General features: G+C 51.8%; 1 protein-coding gene across 25 annotated transcripts in view; it reads left to right on the top strand.

Annotated features, from left to right (window-relative positions):
* The window catches only part of NFASC (neurofascin), a 181112-nt gene that overhangs the window by 117590 nt on the left and 39301 nt on the right, over positions 1-24221 (top strand). For 16 of the 25 annotated variants that reach the window (XR_005990680.1, XM_041774176.1, XM_041774157.1 and 13 more), the window contains 13 exons: positions 1888-2058; positions 6303-6353; positions 12592-12703; positions 13120-13304; positions 14984-15115; positions 17290-17433; positions 18323-18434; positions 18735-18901; positions 19391-19538; positions 20744-20868; positions 21760-21804; positions 22993-23094; positions 23396-23593. Coding sequence is in view for 24 of the 25 variants with exons in the window: in XM_041774176.1 (XP_041630110.1) it covers positions 1888-2058; positions 6303-6353; positions 12592-12703; positions 13120-13304; positions 14984-15115; positions 17290-17433; positions 18323-18434; positions 18735-18901; positions 19391-19538; positions 20744-20868; positions 21760-21804; positions 22993-23094; positions 23396-23593 (1692 nt within the window). In the remaining variant the exon portion in view is untranslated. The remainder of the gene's footprint in view (positions 1-1887; positions 2059-6302; positions 6354-12591; positions 12704-13119; positions 13305-14983; positions 15116-17289; positions 17434-18322; positions 18435-18734; positions 18902-19390; positions 19539-20743; positions 20869-21759; positions 21805-22992; positions 23095-23395; positions 23594-24221) is intronic. The other 9 variants (XM_041774161.1, XM_041774170.1, XM_041774163.1 and 6 more) reach the window with 3 other exon arrangements.

Here is a 24221-nt window from a genome sequence, read left to right as displayed (position 1 = left end):
GTCTTCCTGGCTTCCCCTCCCCCTTCTCCATACCTGCTCCCCATCTGTCCACCCATCAGTCAGTCTACAGATCTGCCTGCCTGCCTGCCTGTTTAGCATCCATCAACCGTCCATCCCTGAAGGAGGCAGTGTTGTGAGCTGTTTGGCAGTGCGAGTATGGCTTTGTGTTCACCCATTGTCTCTTTCTTCATCATTTTGGTGCATATGCATGGGGAAGACTGCCTGGCCACAGGCTGGAGAGTTGGTTGGTTCGCTAACTATTCAGACTCTCTTGTCCCCTGCATCACGCCTGTCACCAGCTTATGTCTGTGCTGCCTCCTGAGCAGATCTCATTACCCTTCTTTTTCCATCATCACTGGCATCTCCCCAGTGCAGGCCACCATCAGCTTTTCCCTGGCTGCAGTAATCATCAGTAACCACCTCCCTGATCTTTCTAAAAACATATATCTGATAGTTTCATTCATATGCTCCAGGCCCTTCACTGGCTCCTCCATCACCTCGGACAAAGTCCAGACATCTTTCCCTTCCTGATCTGTTTCCCTCTGCCTCCCCGGCCCCTCTCCTACCCCCTACTCTGGCTGTGTGCTCTTACCTTTAGCACCCGTCTGTTCCTGCTGCTTAGAAACCTCTTAGGGCCCCTGTCTCTTCTGCCTAATGTCATGCAGCCTCCAAGTCTGAACTCAGGGCAGGAACTCTGTGCTCTTCCTCTCCGCTCATCATCTTCTTACCCAGGCTTCCCACTCACCATACTGTATAGTGATGATTTCTTTACCCACCACCTCTTCTACTAAGCCGCAGGCTCCTTGAGGGCAGGAACTGTCTTACTCATCTCTCTTTCACCAATACTAGGCACAGTGTCTGGCACACAGTAGGCCTGCAGTATATCTTTGATAAGCCATTTGAAGACCAGCCCATCATTGGAAAGTTGACATCATTAACCTGTGCTTTAAGAAATGTTGACTTAATAAACAGTTGTGGGGAATAGGAAAGAGTTAGCTACAAATAGTCAACCTGACAAGTATGCTTTTACAAACCAAATAACCTGGGCACCTGGTCATTTGAAATGACATCTGATGCTTCAAAAATCATAGGTAATGTAGTGCTTATCCTCAGCCACTCCCGTGATGTCATTAATTCTGAAAAGCATCATTTTCATATTTTAACATGCCTAAAATTAGAAAGCATCCTAAAACTGATGGTGTGCATTAGTGATTAGTATGTATCTTACAATTATAATTGGTAGTGCTTTTCTCTTTCCTGGTGGGAGTGAGAGCTTAAAAAGGAAAACAAGTGTAATCCATGGGACGCCTCAGTGGCTCAGTGGTTGAGCATCTGCCTTTGACTCAGGTTGTGATCCTGGGGTCCCAGGATAGAGTCCCACATCAAGGTCCCCACAGGGAGCCTGCTTCTCCTGCTTGTCTCTGCCTCTCTCTGTATCTCTCATGAATAAAAAAATAAAATCTTCAAAAAAAAAAAAAAAAAAAAGAAAAACAAGTGAATTTGACTCCTGATTTGGAAAGCTATGATCCCAAATCAGGAGTCAAAGATCTGAAGGGCTATGATCCCTCCCTCTCATTCAGGGCCAGAGCTTTCGTGACATGAACAGGAGCCAGAAAAGTATGGGCATGGTGGGTAGACAGGTCTAAATCTAAATCCTCCTCTTCCCACACTGTTTTTGCAACCCAGGACTACTTTAAATTCACTGCTTTCTTATTTGTCAAATGGAAATAAGCCCTACCTTAGAGTTGAGAGGAGGAGACCAAATAATGAACTCCTGCCCCCACCCCACCCCGGGGCTCTGTAGGTGCTCCATCACCTGACCTATCACGATGATCACTTCTGTTACCATGACTGCTCACCCCTCTCCAAACCTCTGCTTCCTTACAGCCATGGAGCCCATCACTCAGGACAAGCGTGTCTCTCAGGGCCACAACGGTGACCTGTATTTCTCCAACGTGATGCTTCAGGATATGCAGACAGACTATAGCTGCAATGCGCGCTTCCACTTCACCCACACCATCCAGCAGAAGAACGCGTTCACCCTCAAGGTCCTCACCAGTAAGTGCGGGTCCCTGCCCAGGCCTGGGATTCAGGGGCGGAAGCCCGCTGAGCCCAAGGAGCCCCAGGAACCTGGGGCTGAGAGAAGCCTTGTCCCTAAGGCTGACCCAGAAATCCTTCCAGCTTATTGTCCCCGAGCTACTTCAGCAGCTCTTAATCAACCTCTCTTGATATTGAAGGCTTGAGTTCGAATTGGTCCTCCTCTTGCTCAGTGCTTCTCAGGCTCCAGGGTCAGGCTGAACCACCCGGCCCACTTGGCCGCTGTCCCAGGCCTGTCGAGCCTGCCTCCACGGTCCTGCCTCCGTGTCCTCCGGTAGCTCACCAGGTGCTCCGGACACACACCAGCACGGGAGAAGCGCAGCGTTCAGTGTGGTCATCCGGCATCTCTTCCGTGCACACAGCTGGAGAATTTCTTTTCTATCTAGTCACCATTTGGTTGTTTGTACTTCTAGCAAAATGCCACAGTACAGAATGTCCAAATCAGCAGGGACCCCTCCCCCCCACAATGTGAACTGCGTTTGATTCCGTGATATGTACATGCCGGACCCCTTGGAATAACAACATTTTCAAGCTGCAGATTTATGTTCTAGTTGTATGTGCTTTCATTTTTTATTTCCTGATTCTGTTTGGCTGGTCCCAAAGGGAGTCAGCATTTCCTGACCCTGCATAGCATGGGTACCAGGCCCTCTGCAGAAGAGAGAACTGAGTTGTCAGTTCACAGACCCGCAGTTGGGGATCTGCTGGCTTGAAGCTCTGGCTGCAAATCCTTAGCCAGCCTAGGACACTGAATTCAGAGTGGCTGTGTTAGTTTGCACCGTGGATTTGTAAGAGGGCTTCTAGAGAGTGCTTCCCCTGCCTCAAAGACCTTAGTCCGTCTGACTCAGCTGTGAATGCTGTATTCCACACAGGGGACAGTAGTGGTGGGAGAGGCCACGCAAAGGGAGAGGCCATGCAAAAGCCACACTGGCAGCTGCCCCAAGTTAGAGAAGAAAGCCTGAACCCCGGCTTCCCCAAGCCCACATGCCTCTCTGGGGGAATGGGGGAGAGGCACAGGGAGCTGGCTTTTCCCTCAGGACAGCTGGTGGCCTGGTCTTCTTTCCTCAGCAGCCCCTGCCAGTGATGGAAGCTGTTGGTGCCGAGAACCCCAGCCCCCACTCTGTTTCCACCCAGCATCAAGGCAGAGCCACAAGAAGCAGTTTCCTTCTCATTTCTTCTCCCTGTGAGAGTTTTTTCTCTTCTTTTCATTGTCTTCCCTTTGCTTTCTCACTTCCTTCCTATTTCCCTCCATCCTTCTTCCTTTCTTCTTTCCACCTTTCATTTTCTCTCTTCTTGAGCCCTATCTGCTTGCCTCCAGCACTCTCAGCAGCTCTGCAGCTCCCCCACACACTGCCTGGAGTTGGGGTTAGGCAGCCCGCAGTTTGCTAACCAGCGGGATAGCCAGAAACCCCAGGGTAAGCCCCACGTGCTCCTGGCAGTGGACCCAGCTTTGGTCTCTGCCGCCCCCTCGCTGGCCTTCTTATTCCAGACCCAGGCCCAGAAGGAACCCCTGGAGGAGAAAGTCGGTTGTCCGAAGTGTCTAGTGCACGTCAGCAACCTGCCAGCTGGCTGAGCTGGGGAGGACAGTGTGGTCTGCCTAGGACCTCAGAGTGGCCTGCGGGGCCAGGACGGGGCTGGCAGTGTTGGGCAGTGAGGGAGGCAGGAGCATCAAGCAAGATGCTCACTGAGCTGATCCCCCAGACAGCCTTAGTGTCATCACCTGGATTCCTCTCTGCCTACCTAGTGTGATGCACCTGTTTGGGGACTGAGTCAGGTGACCTACCACAGTCCTGGACGAAGGCCCTCCAGGTCACATAGGCTAGAGGCAGGGAGATGGAGGTGGCAAAGAGCCTTCCTCTGTGGAACTAGGCAGTAGAGATTATCGACATTTAGAAGTTGGACTTTCCAGAAACACCTTTTTCTCTACCAGGTAAGGGCTGTTTGTTTCTTCTTTATTTCTGGGTCCCCTTACTCCACTGAAAACTCCTCCAAATGCCAAGAACCTCCCCCCACCCCCTCCCAGGTGATGGGAACAGAGCCCTGTCTGCTTCCTGGAGTTCTCCCAGGGGCAGCTTTGGCCAGGAGCAAGTTCTGGGCATCTGAGCCAGCCCAGAATTGGGCACAGTTGCTTAAAATAGCACAGTTGTGCTCTCTCTGCTTTCCTGCCTGGAAAGGACACAGGCTCTTTCTTGTACCTTCAGAACCAGGTCTGGGGATGGGAGGCAAAACAGCCATGCTGGGACAGCTTCAAAGTCTCTCCTCACCACGGGTTTCCATCACAGTTTGCTCCTTGGGGGAAGAAACCAATCTCATCACGGCTGATTTTGCATTACCTACATTTAAGGAAGGGCGGGGGGCGGGGGGAAGGTATCTAATACAAAACACTGGGCCATCTGAAACCATTTTTAAAATTTGTTCTGGGATGCAAAGACAATAGTGGAGTCAGGCCAACAGAGATGTACTTGTCCCACTTTGTCCACGCCAGAACAGGCCCCTTTGGGTGCCTTCTGCCACAATAAGAGGTGACCACGGTGAGGGAGAAGGATTCTCTCCTGAGCCAGACACAGGAGCACTAACCCTGCTTCCTCCTAATGTCTGCTGTCTAAGTGACACTCTTAGGAGTCAGAAAGTCTCCCTGAATTTCTCAGATGTGCTGGAGGATCCACAAGCTGTGAGATCACTTCTAAGCTTGGATCACTTCTCTGCAAAGAGAGCAGTTCTATTTCACCTGGTGGCACGCGAGCTGCAGAGTATGAAGCCAAAGGGCCCATTTAGCTGTGTGCCCTTGTTCTCCCCCAAGAGAGAGGAATGTCCCCTCCTCGAGTGCATCCTCATTCCCTCCTCCCCTCTGCCACCCTGCCTCTTTATTCCACTGCAGGTTGGTTCCCACCCATTGCTCCAGATGAACCCAGGCTGACTTCTCAAACAGGCTCCGTCTTTCCACAGACCGCATCTTAAGGGGGTAGTTCTGGATAATGCAGATCTCCCTACTGGGCGTTAAGCACTTTTGGGAACCCGTACACTATGGGTCCCAGCAAAGAGTGAGCACAGCCTCTGCAATCAATTGTAACAGTTGATCTGTCTTCAAATATGCAAATATTCCGGCACAGCGCTTCTCCTCCCTCGAGCGTTTGGACCAAGCCTGGCTTCCCTGGGCTGTCTGCTTGGCTTCCAGTCGGCTGTACCCGCCCCTGACCCCCTTGGGGACCGTCAAAACTTGAACCCAGTAGCCAGACAGGGATGGCGGTAGAATGAAAAGCCTAGTCTTGGCAGGCTTAAGTGCCTTATTCCAAACTGTCTTTCACCAAGGATTAAATGCCCAGGGGTCTTAATTACCTAACACTGGAATCAAAGCCACCAGTCTGCTCCTGAAGAACCCAAGCCAGTCTAGGAGCTCTGAATCTCCAGCTTACTCAGAGGGCCTTTCCCATCCAAGTGTTGGACTTCTAGTCCATTATACGCTCTCTCCTGCCCAGGCTCCCTTTCTCTTCCAAAAATCTGAACCGCAGCCTGGTTCTCTCTGCCTCCCGAGAAATTCTGGCCTCCTCAAAAGAAGGCCTTTCTGCCACTGGAGGCATCTCAGAGACCAGGATGGTGCCCATTGGTCAGGTGGGGGAGGGCTGCTTGCTGCTGGTTAGCACATGATCGCTGGGCACGGCCGAGAGTCCCTCTGTCCTTCTCTCTCAAATTATGAACTGTATTTCTTGGACTGTCTTCTCTCCCTGGCCTCCCACCTTTGCATCTTAGTTTCTGCCCAAGGAGGGCTTTGCTCTTTTCCTCAGGGATCACTCACATTCCTTTCTCTTTAGCTACCCAGGAGCTGGCCTGATCCAGAGTCCTGGGAACTGAGGATTTTGATGGGAAGTTGTTCAAAAGACTACTACAGGATGCCACTAATCCTTATCTCATTTGTTTGAAACACAGTAGGATCAAGCCATTAAAGGTCAAGCCTAATTTCTTTCATTAAAAAGAAATTTCATTTATTATTGCCTTCTTTTGCAGGATTTAACCTTTTCTTCCCTTTTTTGGGTTGTTTTATGTTGCTTATTCTTCACCAAGCACATTTCCTTTCCAAATATGCCGTGTCTTTCCTTTGCAAAAACACCAGTTGTTTTCGTGGCTTTGCATTTCTGTTGTTTGCCCCCTGTTTATGCCTCCACAAGCGCTCTGTGGCCTCCTGTTTGCTCACCCTCTTTTGTTTATTGCAGACAACCCCTATAATGACTCGTCCTTAAGAAACCACCCTGACATGTACAGTGGTGAGTCGCCGTGGTAACCTTGGGAGTAACCTTGCCTGTCCTAACCCCAGTTCTCCTAACCTGACTGATACCGTGTCATTAACTCACTCGGGGTGTCAGGACTGACCGTTGCCCAGACCAGGGTGCTGAGGTGGCCCCTTCCAGACACTGCTCTCCCGGAGGACAGTGGCCAGTTTGGGAGTTTGAGGTAGCTCATGTAGTGGTTTCCCAGCACATGCAAGCCTCTAGTCACTGAGATCTGGACAGGTTGGTCAGACCAGGGCAAGACTTCAAAAGAGCTTCTTGGCAAGTTCAGTAGAAACACAGGAATCATAGGACCCAGTGGTGGATGGATGGAGAGTATCTGAGGATAGATGAGTCTGCACAGTGAGGGGGGGAAAAGGAAGGAGGAGGTTTAGAGTACACGAAGGAAGCTTTGTGATATATCTAGTTAACTCTTAAGTGTCTGGATGTGAACTGCCTGCCTTGTAATCTTGCCTCAGTTACCGGGGGCACCCCTTCACAAGCCCCATGTCTCTTTAAAATCCCTTTGGAAAATATGAATAAGAGTCCAGCCCTGAGTTCTCTTTTGAGAAAAAGTATAAATGAAGATGAGCCATGCCTGGCCTCTGTGGCCTGAGTTGCTTCTCTGCTCTGGCAGTGTGTGCAAATCCAGTGCCCACCAGTCCACACACCTGCAAGTTGTGGAACAGTTTCCATGAGGCTTATTTATTTATTTTAGAGAGAGAGAGAGGCAGAGACAGGCAGAGGGAGAAGCAGGCTCCATGCACCGGGAGCCCGACGTGGGATTTGATCCCGGGTCTCCAGGATTGTGCCCTGGACCAAAGGCAGGCACCAAACCGCTGCGCCACCCAGGGATCCCCCATGAGGCATATTTCTAACTCATCACACAACTGGTTGCTCAGGCTGAGTAGTAGAGTAATTAGCTATTTCCACACCTGAGCCACCCCTGCCTCCCACACACTCCCCCGCCCACTCCAACCCCCCCATGGCTCAAGAATGTCTTGTTTTCCTTGAGCAGCCAGAGGGAACGTCATTTGCTGGCTTTGGTGAGGCAGCTGGCCCCCATCATCACTTATGCCTCAGAAGCTGAGGCAGCAGGTCCCCAGGGGTGTCATTGTGGGCTCAAATAGATAGGAAGTGTCTGCACTGAGATGTGCTAATATAAACAATGATCGTAGTCTGGAGCGGGGGATGGGAAGAGAGTGAGAGTGAGAGCCCCGGAAAGAGGCAAAGGCTCTAACTTGACATCAGGCGGCTACAGCCACACTGAGACTCTGCCAGAGAGATTTACTGCCCAAGGAAGCAGGGGACCTTTGTTGGATTCGAGGCATTGTTTGTTTTCAAAATAATGGGGCCCAACCACCATTGTGTCAAGAGCGGCCAGAATATTGGTGTGGAATGTGCCTCTCTGTAAATTGGATTTCAGGTAATCTATTATGGAAGTATTCTTGAAGCTAGAGCATGTCAGAGCCAGAAGGTCCCTTAGAGACCATCTGATCCAAGCACCTCACTTTGTATCAGATAAACCATTCAGGGGAACATGCATGTAGAATTGTTTTATCAATGTGATAAGTCTGAGTGATTCCAGCCACTTAAACTTTGTGACCAGTTATAGATGTGACTATAAGTGAAGGAGTGGGAGTTCTAAGAAACATCCAGGGCTGTGAAACCAAGCAAACTGTGCAAGAACTCACGTGGAGATCGACCCGTTCTCAATCCAGGGTAGGATGAATGAAGCTGACCTAAGCATGAAGCCAGCTGGAAAGGATATAAAGTCAAAGTGAGACATATGCTAAACAAAGCACACCAAGGTGAATGCTTCTAGAAAGAAAGAGAAAGTGGAAAGGAAGGAAGATAAATAAGGTCCTTCCTAAGTGCAGGGCTGGACATAGAGACATAACACAGTGAAAAACGCCCAGTGATCTGTCTGCTTGGCCTTGAAATAAGGCATGTCTCTTATAGCGGTAGGGCCACCCCATAACTACATTTTATTCTAGTGATTTCTACAGTGGTTTGATATCCTTTAAACATATGCCAGATGTCCCCTGACCTGCTGAGTGGCAGGGGGAAGCTGGTCTGAGATTGTAGCTTACCGCGTAGAATTCAGCCAGCAAGGAGACAAGGAAGAGAAGAGTGGGCATTCTGAGGTAGACAGCCTGGAATTAAATGCAGGCTACAGGAGGTGCCACTGAGTGGCCTTGGGCAAGTCATTTAGTGTGTGAAAACTTTAATCTCCTCATCTGTAAAATAGGTAGATGACCCACCCCAAAGTATTGTCATGAAGATTAACCAGGATAACGTGCATCTGATTAGTACGTGTTAACACATTATTGGAACTATTGGCATTGAAGGGAATACTTTAGTGTTGAGTGAAGTAAAGATGGACACAGAGAACTTGAAGAGAAGCTTGCTTGTTTAGCAAGCACAATTATAGGAAGGAAGTACTGTGGAGGGAGAAATTTTAGGGCAGGCTAGAAAAATGAAAGCTATTCAGATCATCAGCTATGCTGAGAACTGGATCAGAAAAAAAAGTTCCAACTATTGGATAAGGGATTTGGGTCAGACTTATGGAAGAGACTTCCTGACAGTGGAAGGTATCAAATGTTGCTAGACAGAGAGTTTTTCTCGTCTTCTGGGATTTTTTGGTCAGCCATTCCTGGAGCCAGAGAGGTGGATGAGATGCCACAGATCCAGCCCCATGAGTTCTTAATTATGAGACTTGAAAGCAGCAAATGGGGGATTCACCTGCCCCTAAAAGCCGTTTTTGGCAGAGGTTCTCAGATATACCTGATATGTTGGACTCTCTTCTGCTAACCCAGAGTACTTAACAGATGGGAGCAACTCAGGTTTTCAGCAATCTTGACCTTTCCTCTTGCAGGAGTCAAGCAAGACGTTTTCTCATCACCTTTAAAGCTGGGGTGGTTGAGGCAGTGTCATCTCTTGATGTCTCCCTACTAATCAGATTCCCTAGAAATCCATGATCCCACTCTTGAGCCACAGCTTAGGAGAGCCAGAAAGGACAGATTGTCCTTGGTTTGAGATCAGAGGGGCCCATGGTTGGAAGCTCTTCCTGAATACACCGATGCTTTGGCATCTGGGTTTGGAGGTTGATCAGCTATTAGGTCTATCCCTAGCCCTGGAGATCGGGGAGAATGAGAGAAGCATCATCAGGCTGGACAGACTAAGTCCCCACCTCTTAGGAGGGTATGTAAGATCACACCCTAGGAGACTGTCATCCTCCACAGTCTCCTTGAAAGAATCTTGGAGATTCTTTCTGGGTCACCTCCTGGGAAAGAAATTAGCCACCTTCCCTTGGGAACAGTGGCCCCCAAAGCCACCAGCTGGATTATCCTTCATAAATTTTTATATAAATACCTTGTGCTGCAGCTGACCACATTGCTTCATAACCTCCCCATTTGGGTCCAGCTTCTCATCCCTTAATGATACCACATGTCACCCTGACTCCTCTTCAGGCTTTCCATGGCCTTAAGAATCCATGGAAATGGATTCTTTATTCCCAGCCCAGCTTCTTTCTCTAGCATGGGCCTGAGTTTATTTGATAGCCATCAAGGAGGGATAGAATCTTAGCTGAGTGGAAGAGGCTCACCAGAGTGGCTCACTAAGACGCTAAGTCTTTCTCTTTTGCCTCTTTTGCCCTTGGATTTTGGTTTTCTTTGGTTTGATACTCCCAGAGCTGGCTGTCAGGAGGGACAGATGGGGTATTCATCTTTAACGAGGCGATATAGTATAGCTATCAGAGCACACACTTTGGTGCCAAATGGCCCACAATCCAAAACATAGCGACATAGCAGGCTGATGACCTTGCCAAGTCTATGGATTTCTTTGAGCCTCAGTTCTCTCTGCTGAAAATGGAGGTAGTACCCCCCACACATACCAGGTTTGTTGTAAAGATTGAGCATGACTATGATGTCTAGAGAGAGCTGTTAGCATGGGCCCAACCCATTATGAATGCTCACCAAGTGGTAGCCCTGATTATTATTTCTGACTTTTAGGATGTTCTTCCCTATATTTTTGAACTTTGGCTTGTTTCCCAGTAGCTTCTCTTCCTTTGGGATAATTCTATGGTTGCTAGCCCACATCCTACAAATGAAGTACTGTTGTAACCTTTTTATGGTCACATCTACAGCACGTCAAGGCACTCGCAGCGAGACTCAGCTCGCTTCTCCTCCTTCCCGTACTTCATGCTTTGCTGGTCAAGTGTGCTTATGGTGCTGCATGCTATGGTGTGAATTAAATGTCCACAGGGTGGCAGATTGGTTTCTGCAGATTCTGTTCCTGTGTGGAAGGAGTATGCCAACTGGGCTAGGTCCTCTTTCACATGGTCCCAGGGCTCCCAGCCCTCGAAAGAGTCACCAACCTGACACCAGAGTCTCCTGCCCTGAAATATCCTTCTCATAGTTCCCTTGACCTTGTGTTATCTTGACTGTTTTGGTGATTCCATGATAATGGGTGGGACGAAGCTGCTGCTTTGGTGTCAAGCTTCCTTGGTACTGAGAGCTGGCTGCTTCAAGAGTCCTAGATGGTAACCGATTAACCACATAATGGATTAACCTGTTCAGTAGCCGCTGTTGTATATGTGTGTGCTGGTGGGACACATGAGGACATCTTACAGGAAGAGAAATAACACATGGGGTAAACTGTTGCCTTCTTTTTTGTTCCCGTCTTCCCTTGAATTCATTCATCCCACAAACACTTACTGAACGCTTGCTATGTGCCACATATTGTGCCAGCCACCTCATGTGTATACGTCTCGTCATTTTTTCCCCTCACAAAAGCATAAAGTAGACACCAACTCTGTGACACGAACTCCCCAATACCTAATGGAGAGACGCTGAGTGCCTCTAAGACAGGAGCTTTGCTGATCCAGCCAGGCACCAGCCTGTCCAACAAGCTCCTTTAGGAGTCACTGGTGTCACAGAGACAAGAGTTCCCCTGCCACTCTATCCTCACTGCCAGGACCCGTTAAACAGCCCCCAGCCAAGAAGATGCCTTTGTTCCCACTCCAGGCATCTCTGACCACTCCCAGCTCCTGGCAGCTCTGCCTGCCTTCCTCCTCTCACTTCTCCAACCAAGTCTAAGACCCACTGCACCCATGGGTAGGCTCAGCTTCTACCTTTAACTCTTCTTGTTTATGACCCTACGCCTTGGGGCAGGGGTGCCTCCTCTGGCTTCCCTTTGCTTTGGAGTTCCTGGTTGGAAAACCCTCGCTCTTCTCCCTTCCGTCTTACCCATTTCCATAGAACTGTGCAAAAAGCTCCCCGGGAGAGGTGAGGCGCAGGTAAGGTGGGGTCCATCGTACTGGGGGTGTGCCCAGACTTGCATGACGCCGTCCACGGCCAAACAGCCATCCTGGCCATGTGGATCTCTGTGAGCCACCTGGCCATCAAACCCTGCATGCATGTCACTGATTGCTGACGTGGCTGCTCCAGCCTAGTTGAATTGTAGATCACCTCCTCCATCTTGGCTGCCACTTCCCTCTCCCCCTCCCTTCCCCCTCCCCCAGTCTCTCACATCCAATTAACACTCTCCTCCCAGCCCCATTCTAGAGTCATTAGTGAGGAAGCAGAATGGTCTTGGCCCCAGAGTGATTTCCTGTCATCTCTGCTCATTCATTCTTTCCATGTCTCCACTAAACCATTAATAATGCTGCTTGCATCTCTGACTGTTCACCTGGGTCTCCGTGGCTTCATCCCAGCTCCTTGCCTCCAGGGTCCCAAAGAGCAGGTTATCTGTCCTGTGGCCCCAGTATGTGCCTTCTCGTTCATCCACACTGCTGCTGAGACGGCCTTCCAGGGGGGCCACCACATTGGTCTCTAGGGTCCCAACACAGGATGCTCAGGGGGTAAACCACTCGCTGCTCAGGCAACCTCCTCCTCCTTTCCCAGGAAGGAAGGGTTTACTGAACCGGGGAGGAAGCTGGAATCTTCTTAGCAGATCCTTTCAGAATTTAGAGCTGCTCAAAAAAGAAAAAAAAAAATTTAGAGCTGCTCACACACATGTGCCAGTGGGGCCAGGGAGCCCCGCGCTTCCTAACACACCTCTCTTAATGTTGCCCCGGCCCTTTTGGGGGGGAGGTTCAGCTGGGAGGGTCTGGGGCTTGGCGCCTCTTAAGGGTAAGGGGCGTGATGACACTTCTTTCTAGCCTGACCGCTTTGGCCTAGCTGGGTCAGCCCTGGGCAGGAGGCTCATGAGAGCATCTTCTGTCCTATTTCAGCACGAGGAGTTGCAGAAAGGACACCCAGCTTCATGTATCCCCAGGGCACAGCGAGCAGTCAGATGGTGCTGCGTGGCATGGATCTTCTGCTGGAGTGCATCGCCTCTGGGGTGTATGTACAGCCCACACCCCCACTCTAGTCACTCTCCAGGAGGAGGGGAGTAGGAATTTGCACATGTTCGCTCCTTGCCACAGTTTGGGGGGCAGAGTCAGAAACAGGCCCTAGCAAGGCCTCTGCAAAACATCATCATTTCCCTCCCATTCTGGCTGTCTCTTTTATGGGTAACAAGGAAAGGAGGTGGGTAGGTGTCTGGCATGTGCTAGAACCCCGGGTGACTTTGCATTAGTCCCTCAGTGCTGTGTGGCCTAGCATCCCCTCTGTACAAGAAAGATCTGCTGTCAGAGGGCATGCATCCTTCTGGGCCCCAAGTACACTTCAAGGACACCTGGGTGCCTCCAGCTCTGTAGAAGAACAGCAGGGTCGCAGCTGGTGATATGTCCCCATTTCCCACTTGGCCCCCCTCCCAGCCCCACGCCAGACATCGCATGGTACAAGAAAGGTGGGGACCTCCCATCTGACAAGGCCAAGTTTGAGAACTTTAACAAGGCTCTGCGTATCACCAACGTCTCCGAGGAAGACTCTGGGGAGTATTTCTGCCTGGCCTCCAACAAGATGGGCAGTATCCGGCACACGATCTCGGTGAGAGTAAAGGGTACGTTGTGTGTATTTCTCATTATGATGATTTTGCCAACCCTACACACCACAACCACCTTTCACTCTGCAGGGGGATGTGAGGGGGGGCAGGGTGAGTACGGGAGACCCAATAACACACTGGTTAGTGGCAATAGTGATCTGCCAGGGATAGCATCACCCCCCTGCCGTGTGTGTGTGTGTGTGTGTGTGTGTGTGTGTGTGTGTGAGTGAGCGTGCGCGCACACATGCTCGCTGGGTATGAGGGGCAGGAGATCCATCCTGACTATCCCCCAATTTTTTGCTGTGCCTGGGGCTCCCTCCACAGGTGAATTTACCCCAATGGGCCATTCGTATTTCACACCATGCCTTTCTTTCATTTTGCATTCCAGTTCACGGTGTGTCGTCTTAGCCCTGTGCTGTGTACTTGTGCATGGTTCTTTCTTTAAAATGGGAGGTTATCATGGCACAAATTATTTTTTAAAAAATCACCTCACTCCCTTCCAAAGCTCCTATCTGAGCTGTTGCAGGCAGTAGAGCACGTGCCTTTACGTGTCCCAGCCACAGGTGGTGGGGTACACCAGTCACTTCTCAGCCTGGGGCTGACAGGATGATTGGGACAGATAAGGTCTAATACCAACGGTGCAAGAACTTTTGAAACACACGCTCAGTTAATTTTATGACTTTGGTTTCAGTACTACACTCAAACCAGGAGTTCTTTTTTTATTTTTTTTAAGATTTTATTTATTTGGGCAGCCCCGGTGGCGCAGCAGTTTGGCGCCGCCTGCAGCCCAGGGTGTGATCCTGGAGACCCGGGATCGAGTCCCGCATCGGGCTTCCTGCGTGGAGCCTGCTTCTCCCTCTGCCTCTCTCTCACTCTCTCTTAATGAATAAATAAATAAATCTTTAAAAAAAAGATTTTATTTATTTATTCATGAGAGACACACAGAGAGAGAGAGAGAGGCAGAGACACAGGCAGAGGGAGAAGCAGGCTCCATGCAGGGAGCCCGATGTGGGACCCGATCCCGGGTCTCCAGGATCAGGCCCTGGGCTGAAGGCGGCACTAAACCGCTGAGCCACCTGGGCTGCCAAACCAGGGGTTCTGAACCGTTTTGGGGGTGTCAAGATGTTTGAGAATCTGATCCAAAGGAACTTCTCAGGGAAAAAAATCCACATATCCACATATTCACAATTGGAAGGGATAGCCAGCTCTACCCAAAGCCCAGTGCCTAAGAATGAATATGAGGCCTTTTCTAAATGGTCTGATCTCACAGCAATAGCAACAGATTCCACACAGGCCGACCCCGGGCGCACTTTACCACCTGCGTGGCTGGAGCCCTTGAGTGTACATCGTGAATACCCATGGGGTCCTAAAAGCGTCCTCTGTCCAAGCCTCCCCTGAGAATTCTGATTTAGTAGGTCTAAGATAGGCCCCAGTGTCCATGATTGTTAAAAGCTCTTCAGAGGATTCTAACGAGCAGCCCTAGTTTAAAACTATTGTTCTGTGAACTCAAAATAGAGCGGGCAGCATGTGGTGCCACGTCAGCCACAGGCAGGCAGGGCTGAGTCATCCCATGAGGAGGAGCCCTGGGCAGGTGGTGAGGCCTTGGAGCTGGCACTCAGGGGCTCCTGCCTTCCTAGTGGGAGCCGGTCTGGTGTCTCCTGCCTGCCCCACGCCATCTAACTCTGCTTGCCTTCCAGCTGCTCCCTACTGGCTGGACGAACCCAAGAACCTTATCCTGGCTCCCGGTGAGGACGGGAGACTGGTGTGTCGAGCCAATGGGAACCCCAAGCCCACTGTCCAGTGGATGGTAAATGGGGAACCGCTGCAATGTAAGTAACAAGTCATGGTCCCACCTGGCTCTGCTGTGTCTCCTATCAGAGGCTCCAGATCCCCATCCCTGTGGGCCAGCCCCAGGTGTACCAGAATGAGGTTCAAGAATAACCCCTTGGCTCCTGCTTCTGGAGCATCTCAGATCTTTGGACATCAAGAGGCAAGAAAACTGCCTCATCTGTGTGTGAGAGAACGGAAACCTGTGGTTAAGTTCCCATATTTAGGGAGCATAAAACTCCCTTGGGTTTTTCTTGAATCTTGCATTCTGCCTTAAACAACCACACAGCCCAGTTGAAGGTCTGGAGACTGGGTCTGCATCTGCGGAGAGCCAGCCTCTGAGTAGTGATGGGGCTTGGAAGGTAGAGCAGAGCCCAGTAACCCACTACCGTTAGTGACCCAGGCCTCACTCTCTGTGGAGGGCAAAATGAGAGCCAGGTCAGATATGAGGAAGAACTTCCCCACGAGAACAAAGGTGAATGGATGCAGTTAAGGGGTATGCCCAGATTTGGGGAAACTGAGTCCTACCCAATGGCTGGAGTAGGTGCCTCCAGGGCCCCTTCCAGCCAGGGCTCTTGGTCAGGTTTTCCCATCGTGTCATGTATAGTTGCATTTACTTTCTAACATGTCCTGGCGGGTCTTTGTAAGAATGCAGCACACTGCACCCTCTACTGAGCACAAAGCTCCCTCCCAGCCAGTGTCCTTCCCCTGGGCACAAGCAGAGCTCTGGACATTGCCTGCCCTCTGCTGTTCTCCCCGTCCTGACAGCACTCTGAGAACAAGGCAGACTGAGGCAGCAAACTTCACGGCACCATTGAATAAATGCAGAGCCTGGGACCCGCAACTAAATGGTGGCCCTGGAAAGGTCACCTGTCAGTCAAGGGGGGGGTGGCGGAGAAGAAAGTTTGGTCTCTGAGAATTGCCGGAGGAAGGAGGCATTGAAGTTGCTGGTGTGGACTCCTTTGTGCCTTTTTTGCTGATTGGGGACTTGGGGACGGGCGATAAGGATGCTGACTTCATCTTCACTTACTTCTTGCTGACTCCCCAGTCCCGGGCTCAGACGTGGTATCTGTGGCATGGCGCCTCGGGGGCCAGACCCCAGGTTGGTTCTTTGCCCACTGCTGCCATAGGTCTGGGTGATCTTGGGTGAGTTCACGACAATCCAAGCCAAGTCACCTGGCTTAGTCCAGAAACTTTAGAGAGGAAAGTCACCTTCTAGTGAAAGATGAAAGAAGTGGGGGTTCTTTACATTTCTAGAAAACTTTATTTGTATAGCTTATTGTCATTCTTTTAATAACGCTCCTCGGAGTGAGGAAGGATGGGAGTAAATCTCCCCTACTTGACAGAGAAGGGAAATGAGGCCTAGAATTTATTGATTTGTCCCAGCTCCAGATAGACATGTGAGTGGGACTGAGACCCACAGCCACTCCCCAGCATCTGCTCTCTGCACCCCAAGCCAGCCATACTTGAAGAGTTGCGGGGGGAAAGGTCCTCTGTCCGTTTAGGATATATTTCTTGGGACAATCAGGTAGCTTTGGCAAATTTAAGGACTCATTCGGTTTCAACAGGCATTGGCTTATTGGTTGAACTCTGAATGTTTGCACAATGCTCTGTTCAGAGGATGGGAAGTTGGTAGACTCCATCGAGTTGACATTTCTTTGTCCTTTTCAAAACATTTATGTATATGCACAATAGATTAAAATAATTAACAGCAACAATAATCAGTGGGTGCATGCCGGGCCTCTGCCAATGACTTGAGACATGCATTAAAATCTCAGGTTTTCCCCTTACCTGAGGTGATGTGTCATCTCCTTTCTGCACACAGGAGGCTGGAACTTAGAGGAGCTGAATGATGCTGACAAGTCATATGGTTGGAATTCAAACACATTTCTGCTTCCACACCTTATGCTGTCAGCCACATCTGCCCAGGTGTTACATAGGTCCAGCAGGGATTCACAGTCCCACTGAACAGACTGAGAAACAGACTCCAGTAGGTTTGACAATGGACCCAAAGTCACAAAGCTAAGGAGCAGTGGAGCTGGAAGCTGGGTCTTCTGGGAGCCACCCCGGGCTGCTGCTTCCACAGCACCCAGTCATCTTAGGGAGCCCTGGCCAGAGCCCCAAGTGCCCTCCATCCTGCCCCATTTCTCACAAGGAGCATCTTTCCTGTCTGTAGCGGCACCACCCAACCCAAACCGTGAGGTGGCCGGGGACACCATCATCTTCCGGGACACCCAGATCAGCAGCAGAGCTGTGTACCAGTGCAACACCTCCAACGAGCATGGCTACCTACTGGCCAACGCCTTCGTCAGCGTGCTGGGTGAGTGCACCCCTCCACCTGGTGGAGCCTCCCTGGGGCTTGTTCCTGTTGTGGGGCCCACTTTCTTCTCCAGAGGTCAGCCAGGCTGGGTGGGGTAGGAGAGCAGTGGGGTGGAGGAAGCATGGAGACTGAAGATGGATTTTCCGGGGAGGATGGAGGACTTGAGATCTGGGTGTGCAGATTGTTAATTCCATATGAGGCTCCTATCTCCAGATGAGAGGGGGGGGCCTGTCTCACCCCCTCCCCGTATCCACGCCAACTCTGTGTTCTCGGTGGCCTCAGGGTGGCCTCTGAGTACTAGTGTCACTTCTAGATCCAGGAGAGGGCAGGGGCAGCTCAGAGATACCTTGGGGTTGTGAAGGGGCAGGTTCCTGTTTGTTAGCGGCACCACCCAACCCAAACTGTGAGGGTTTGGAATCTAGTGGATAATCTGGGAGACCCTTTGCAAAAGCTGGATTGGGTGGAAGGTAGGTTGAGGACAGATAGATGAGCTCCCTCCTCCCCAACCCTGGGAGGTTTCTTAAAGGAGGGAGGTTGCAGGGGATCCCTGGGTGGCTCAGCAGTTTAGCACCTGCCTTTGGCCCAGGGCGCGATCCTGGAGTCCCGGGATCGAGTCCCGCGTCAGGCTCCCGGCATGGAGCCTGCTTCTCCCTCCTCCTGTGTCTCTGCCTCTCTCTCTCTCTCTCTCTCTCTCTTTCTCTATCATAAATAAATAAAAATAAATAAATCTTAAAAAAAAAAAGGAGGGAGGTTGTGGTGGGGGGTGAGGAACAGGGGTGCTTGGAAAGCTGCTGTGCTGCCAGAGCACATAGAAGACCCGGGGGAGGGGAACTGGAGGAGCTAACCCCCCCCAGCCCCCCAGCCAAGGTCCATTCTCTGGAAATTGTAGACGTGCCACCCCGGATGCTGTCACCCCGGAACCAGCTCATTAGGGTGATCCTGTACAACCGGACACGGCTGGACTGCCCATTCTTTGGGTCTCCCATCCCCACACTCCGATGGTAAGTTCCAGACCAGGTCTCACCCCCGGGGGGTGGGGATTTCTCTGGTTTATAGTACTCATTACCCTCCTGGCCCAAAGTAGGTATTCAGTGAGACCAGTGAACCTTGTAGGGTGGAAGCTGGGAGAAAGCTGATCAATCATCGACGTCAGCCCCATCCCTATGCAGAGAAGAAAACCGAGGCCTAGAAAGGGCCAGAGACTTGCCAGGGCTGCCCAGCAGTGGGAGGCAGAGCATCGGGGGCTCGGGGCTGCACACTGCTCTCTCAGTGTGCTGTGTGTCCTGCTGTTCTGTTGTGAGGTTTAAGAACGGGCAGGGGAGTAACCTGGATGGTGGTAACTACCACGTCTACGAGAATGGCAGTCTGGAAATCAAGATGATCCGCAAAGAGGACCAAGGCATCTACACCTGTGTCGCCACCAACATCCTGGGCAAAGCTGAGAACCAGGTCCGCCTGGAGGTCAAAGGTAAAGGAGAGGTTGGTAGGTAGAGGCGGGGTGGGGCAGGCAAGGAAGCCATCTCCTCCAAGTGGTTCCCGTGCGCCATTCCCTTTGAAAACACACCACACATCACGTCAGATCCCCCATGGGGCCCTCCCGCTGGGCTTCTGTGTCCTCACAGGGCTTCTGGCTGGCCTGGGGGCCGGGAACACAGAGTTCTGCTCAGCTCAGTCCCCGTGGGACTATGAAGAGAAGTTGGAGACCCCTACCAGCACCCTGCTACCCCCCCAGGAAGTGCATCGTAGATTCCCCAGCCAGAGAGAAAGGACATGGGGATTGTTTCCTCTTTGGAATGGCCCATACTAGCCCCACCACCACCATTCATACACCTGAAGGTTCTTTCTGCCTCCTCCCGCGGTCCCTCTAATCTTGAGGCCACATGTGTTTCACTGCGTGGCCACGCGGGGTGGGGGGCAGAGGCCTTGCCGATGACAAGCTCCCTTGGCTTCTGCACAGACCCCACCAGGATCTACCGGATGCCTGAGGACCAGGTGGCCAAAAGGGGCACGACGGTGCAGCTGGAGTGTCGGGTGAAGCACGACCCCTCCCTGAAGCTCACGGTCTCCTGGCTGAAGGATGATGAGCCTCTCTACATAGGAAACAGGTTTCTCTGCTCCTTCCTTCTCTCTTCGTGGTGTGAGTCCGGGCCATCTTCTTCCTCCTTGCTCTCGGTGACACACGGAGGAACCCGGGGACAGAGAACCTGTGGCATCGTGTCCCCCAGGAACTGCCACGGAGGGGGTGGCAGCATCAGTACCTCCCCCTCTCTCACCAGTTCTCCCCCTCTCCTCTTTCTCACTCTTTTCTCTCTTCCCTTCTCTCCCCTCACCCCTTTGCCTCCCTGCTGCCTCCCTCTTCTCTGGGAGCACCCCCATCCTCAGCCCTACTCGCAGTGCCCCTGGTGTCCAGCAGAGGGCAGGGCTGGCCCAAGCCGCCTGCCACCAGGGTGTTAGTGGGGTGCCTCAGCCCATCGCTTAGGGTGCTTTTACTAGACCTCACTGGCCTCCTATGTCCAGATTTAAGTGGCATGGTGGGAGAGGAGGCATTGAGAGTGTCCAAAAGTCCCGGCAAATATCTCTGATGTGCAGTCAGTGATGGAGGGGGATGGAGAGCCCTCCACGGGGCTCTTTGTTGTCCCCCCACATCTCGGAGGGTGGTTGTGCAGGGCCCTGAGGTTGGCCATAGGGAATGACTGTTTCCACAATCATCTGGCTTTTCCCAGGGTGTGCTCTGCAGGCAGGCACAGGCTTTGTGCACTCCCAGCTTTCCCGGCCCACCCTGCTCTGTGGTGTCCACCTCCCTCCTCAGGAGACAGTTCAGAGGAGCGCAGGACAGCTGGCCTGAGCCTGGGTGCACAGACTGGTGTGGGCTGAAGGGAGAGCTGGAAGTAGGGGAGGAGGAGGGCTACCAGCCTGCCTTTTGGGGGGTGGACCTAACCGTGCCCTGATTTGGGGGGGAAGAGCACAGCATAAGAAAGGCAGCAAGGAATAGATAATAGGCAATCTGAGGACAGTGAATGTGAGTCTGAATGTGATCAGGGCCACTTCTGCTTCACCCACTTTCCTTTTCCCTTCCATCAAGCACCTAAGTGCTCCAGGTAGTGGTGAAGACCATGACCCTCTCAAATCATTGGGAGGGAGCCTCATGTCCCCTGCGAGGGGCTGTGGCTACCCTGCCCAGCCTGTGATGCTTCCCTCTCACTCACCATCCCTACTCCAGGGAGAAAGCAGGCAGTGCCCAGAGCTCCCCTGCACCACTCACTGTCTACCCACTCGCCCTCCTCCCAACCACTCCCTGGTGCCCCTGCAGGATGAAGAAGGAAGACGACTCCCTGACCATCTTTGGTGTGGCTGAGCGGGACCAGGGCAGTTACACATGTGTTGCCAGCACTGAGCTGGACCAGGACCTGGCCAAGGCCTACCTCACCGTGCTAGGTAACTGCCACTGCTCATACATGCTCTGACCGCCTCCCATCCCACCCCTTCCCGAGGTCAGAGAAGCAGTGAGCCCCACACAGGTCCTGTGGTCAGCCAGCTGGTCAGGGGTGGTGATCTCCTGCCCTTTGATCTAAGAGTTAGGAAGCTGCTCCTTTCAGAACAAGCTGTGCTGGACACCTTGCCTCCTGAGTAGAATCATTAACTCACCCAAATCCTCAACTGATGGGTGCCTGAACGAGAGGGGGAAGGTAGACGAGGGATTCTTCTTGTGATAATCCATACCAACTTTACAGCTACCTCTGTACCACTACGTCAGTTAAAACAGTTCATCATTGAAGCAAGACTGAATTTTGAGTCTGTCCTGCCAACACCCTCTACTAGCCTCCCTCCCCTTCCCACCCTGCTCCTGTTTCCTTAATGGGATTTTATAGGGCACTCTGCACTTAGCAAACCGATTTCATCTTTTCTTGCCCTGTGTCCAAGTTAGACTGTAAATACTAAACCATCCCAACCCCAGGGGAAGATAGCCTTTCCCATCCAGGGAAGAACATCCCCTGGTGTCCCCTCATCACCTCTGTCCTCTCTCTGGGCATCCTATTGCCATTACTGTTGGTACACTCTGTCCCCTCTGTGGCGACAATGCACAGTCGCTGAGGATGGTGGTCCCAGGCACATAGTGGCATTGGGATGGGAAGCACACAGTCCCCTCCACACTGTCAGCCATGGAGGAAGCACAGGGGTGTCTCCATGGAAGCAAAGGTGAGGGTGTGCCTAGAACACCTCAGCCCAGGGCAGCCATTCAAACCTCAGCCACCTATTCCCATCCTACTAAAACACCTGTAATCCTGGATAATGTGCTAACCTGAATAACCCGTCTTACCTTTGCAGCTGATCAGGCCACTCCAACTAACCGTTTGGCTGCCCTGCCCAAAGGTAATTTGTACTAATCACAGGACCCCTTCCAAAGCCCTCTCTAGGTAGCTGGGAGGGTGGAGTCCGAGGAGGAAGGTGCTACCAGACAGGAGGTACCACGTATAGGCAAGTGGGTCACACTCTCCACTCGCTGCCAAATCTGATTCCTTTCAAAGGTCCTGCCCCTTACCTCCCAGCCCTGCCACAGCCCTGCTCCCAGCTTCCTCGGAAGTCCTTGGCTGCTCACCCATCCCTTCCTTGTGGTAACCTGTTCTCTCCCTGTCAGCTTTCTCTCTCCCTACACACTTCTCAGGAAAGCCCACGTGCTCCAAATTACCTGTAGGCCCATCTCGTTTGCAGCCTCCCCACCTCTGCTGCTGCACACCCGTTCACAATCTGTATTCACATGTGTGCATGCATACACGAATGTGGGTTCATGTGACCCACCTTCCAAATCCTCCCAGTTACCAGCCAGAGTTCAGAAATAACTGGCTCAAGCAGCCAGGATGGGGAAACATCACACGTACCCCATCAGTCAGTAGTGAGGTAGCTTTACCCCCAGGCCAAGATGGCGCTTAGGAAATCCAGTGAGACAGGAGCCCCCAGTCCTGTTTGGACGCTTGCTGATGCTCTTCTGTCCTCCTCTCCATCACTGAAACTCTGGATTAAGTCCCTATTTCCTCCCTGGCCTGGTCCTCAGCCTTTGTCCCTCCCACACTCCTAACCCAGCTGCCTTGTTCAGCCCTCCAAACACCCCCTGAGCTCCTGTAACCTCAAAGCCTCGGTACACAGAGTAGAAGGTAATTATCCCGAGAAAATGAGACCAAATCCCACACTTCCTTGCCAGCTTCCCTAAAGGTTGCAAGCACGGGTCTCATGAAAAGGGCATCATTTTCCAAATGCTCACACCCTAAGAATACTCACAGAAATGGGGTGGGTCGGTCCCAGTTCTCCCTACACCCTATATCCTTTGATGCTCTTTTGGGGTGCTGAAATTTTAAGTCTCCCCTTTGTTCTTCCTCAGCCCCCTGAGGGAAGGGGGTAGTCCCTGTGCTGACCTTTCCAGGCAGGCCAGGGCTGTTTTCCACTGGTGGTGACCTCAGCCCCTCAGGGGCCCATCACAGGCCAGAGTCCAGGGCTGGGGCCAGCGCAGGACAGGCTGGCTCTAATTCGGGAGTCCCGTGTGGTGTCTTCTTCCTCTGCTGCCAGGACGGCCAGACCGACCCCGGGACTTGGAGCTCACTGACCTGGCTGAGAGGAGTGTGAGGCTGACCTGGATCCCAGGGGATGATAACAACAGCCCCATCACAGGTCAGCCAGGGGCCCCACGCTCCAATCCAGGAAAGAGGGATGGATGGCGGCCTGGTTTCTGGGAGCAGCCAGGGGCCTTGCCCTGGTTTCTGGTCCCGCTTCTGCCTCCCTTGGCGCGTGCCCTGGGCTGTTCACACAGCACACAGAGGCCTTGGGTCCCCTCAGTGTCTCGGGAGGAATTGTCCCTGGGTCTTTGTCTACCCAAGGCAGAATGTTAAGACTAGTGGCAACCGCGAGGGAGTACCTCACAGAACTCTGTCAACTCAGCTCCCAACCAGCACTGTCTTCCTTGCCCACTCAGACTACGTCGTCCAGTTTGAAGAGGACCAGTTCCAGCCAGGGGTCTGGCATGACCATTCCAAGTTCCCAGGCAGTGTCAACTCTGCCATCCTCCAGTTGTCCCCATATGTCAACTACCAGTTCCGGGTCATTGCCATCAACGAGGTGGGCAGCAGCCATCCCAGCCTCCCCTCTGAGCGCTACCGGACCAGCGGGGCGCGTGAGTACCTGAGGGCCGATGGCCCCCAGTTCCTGGCCCATGGAACGTGGGTGGGTCACCTAACTTCTCCAAGGTTGGACTTTCTCAGCTGTGAAACAGGGTATAATGACAACACCGCCTCCATCACGGGGCTGTGGGGAGGCTTTTGTCTGAAAATGCGGGTTGGGTACCTACCCTGATGCCTGGTGTGTAGCTAAGTGCACAGTGAATGTTAACTGTGATTATTATTATTAATATCCTTAATAATTCTTGATGATCTGCTTTAAAGGGAAGTGCTATGGCAAAGATCGGCAGGAGAAAAATATAATCTGGTGTTATGTCAGATTTCTTTTTCCTATCATGCTTGGGTAATGTTTAGATTTCTGAAAATATGCCAGCTCATTGAGAGTGGAGCTGCTTCCCCAAAATGTTAAATGCCAGGGATAAACCAGTCTGATATTAAATTGATTTAGTGGATAATCCATGGAGGGGATAATCCACATTGAATTGGCTGTCGGGACCATCCAAAGTATGGGAAGCCTTATGATAAATGCTGTCTGGTGAGGGATTAAAATTCAAAAGAAATTAGCCCTCCTTGGGGGGGGAGAGTGGGGGTGAAGTCTTAGTTAGGGAAGCATATCATACACCT

Source organism: Vulpes lagopus, chromosome 11 (assembly GCF_018345385.1).
Source record: "Vulpes lagopus strain Blue_001 chromosome 11, ASM1834538v1, whole genome shotgun sequence".
NCBI classification, from domain to species: Eukaryota; Metazoa; Chordata; class Mammalia; order Carnivora; family Canidae; genus Vulpes; species Vulpes lagopus.
The sequence above is the reverse complement of the archived record's forward strand: the minus strand, read 5'-3'. Positions and strand labels throughout refer to the sequence as shown.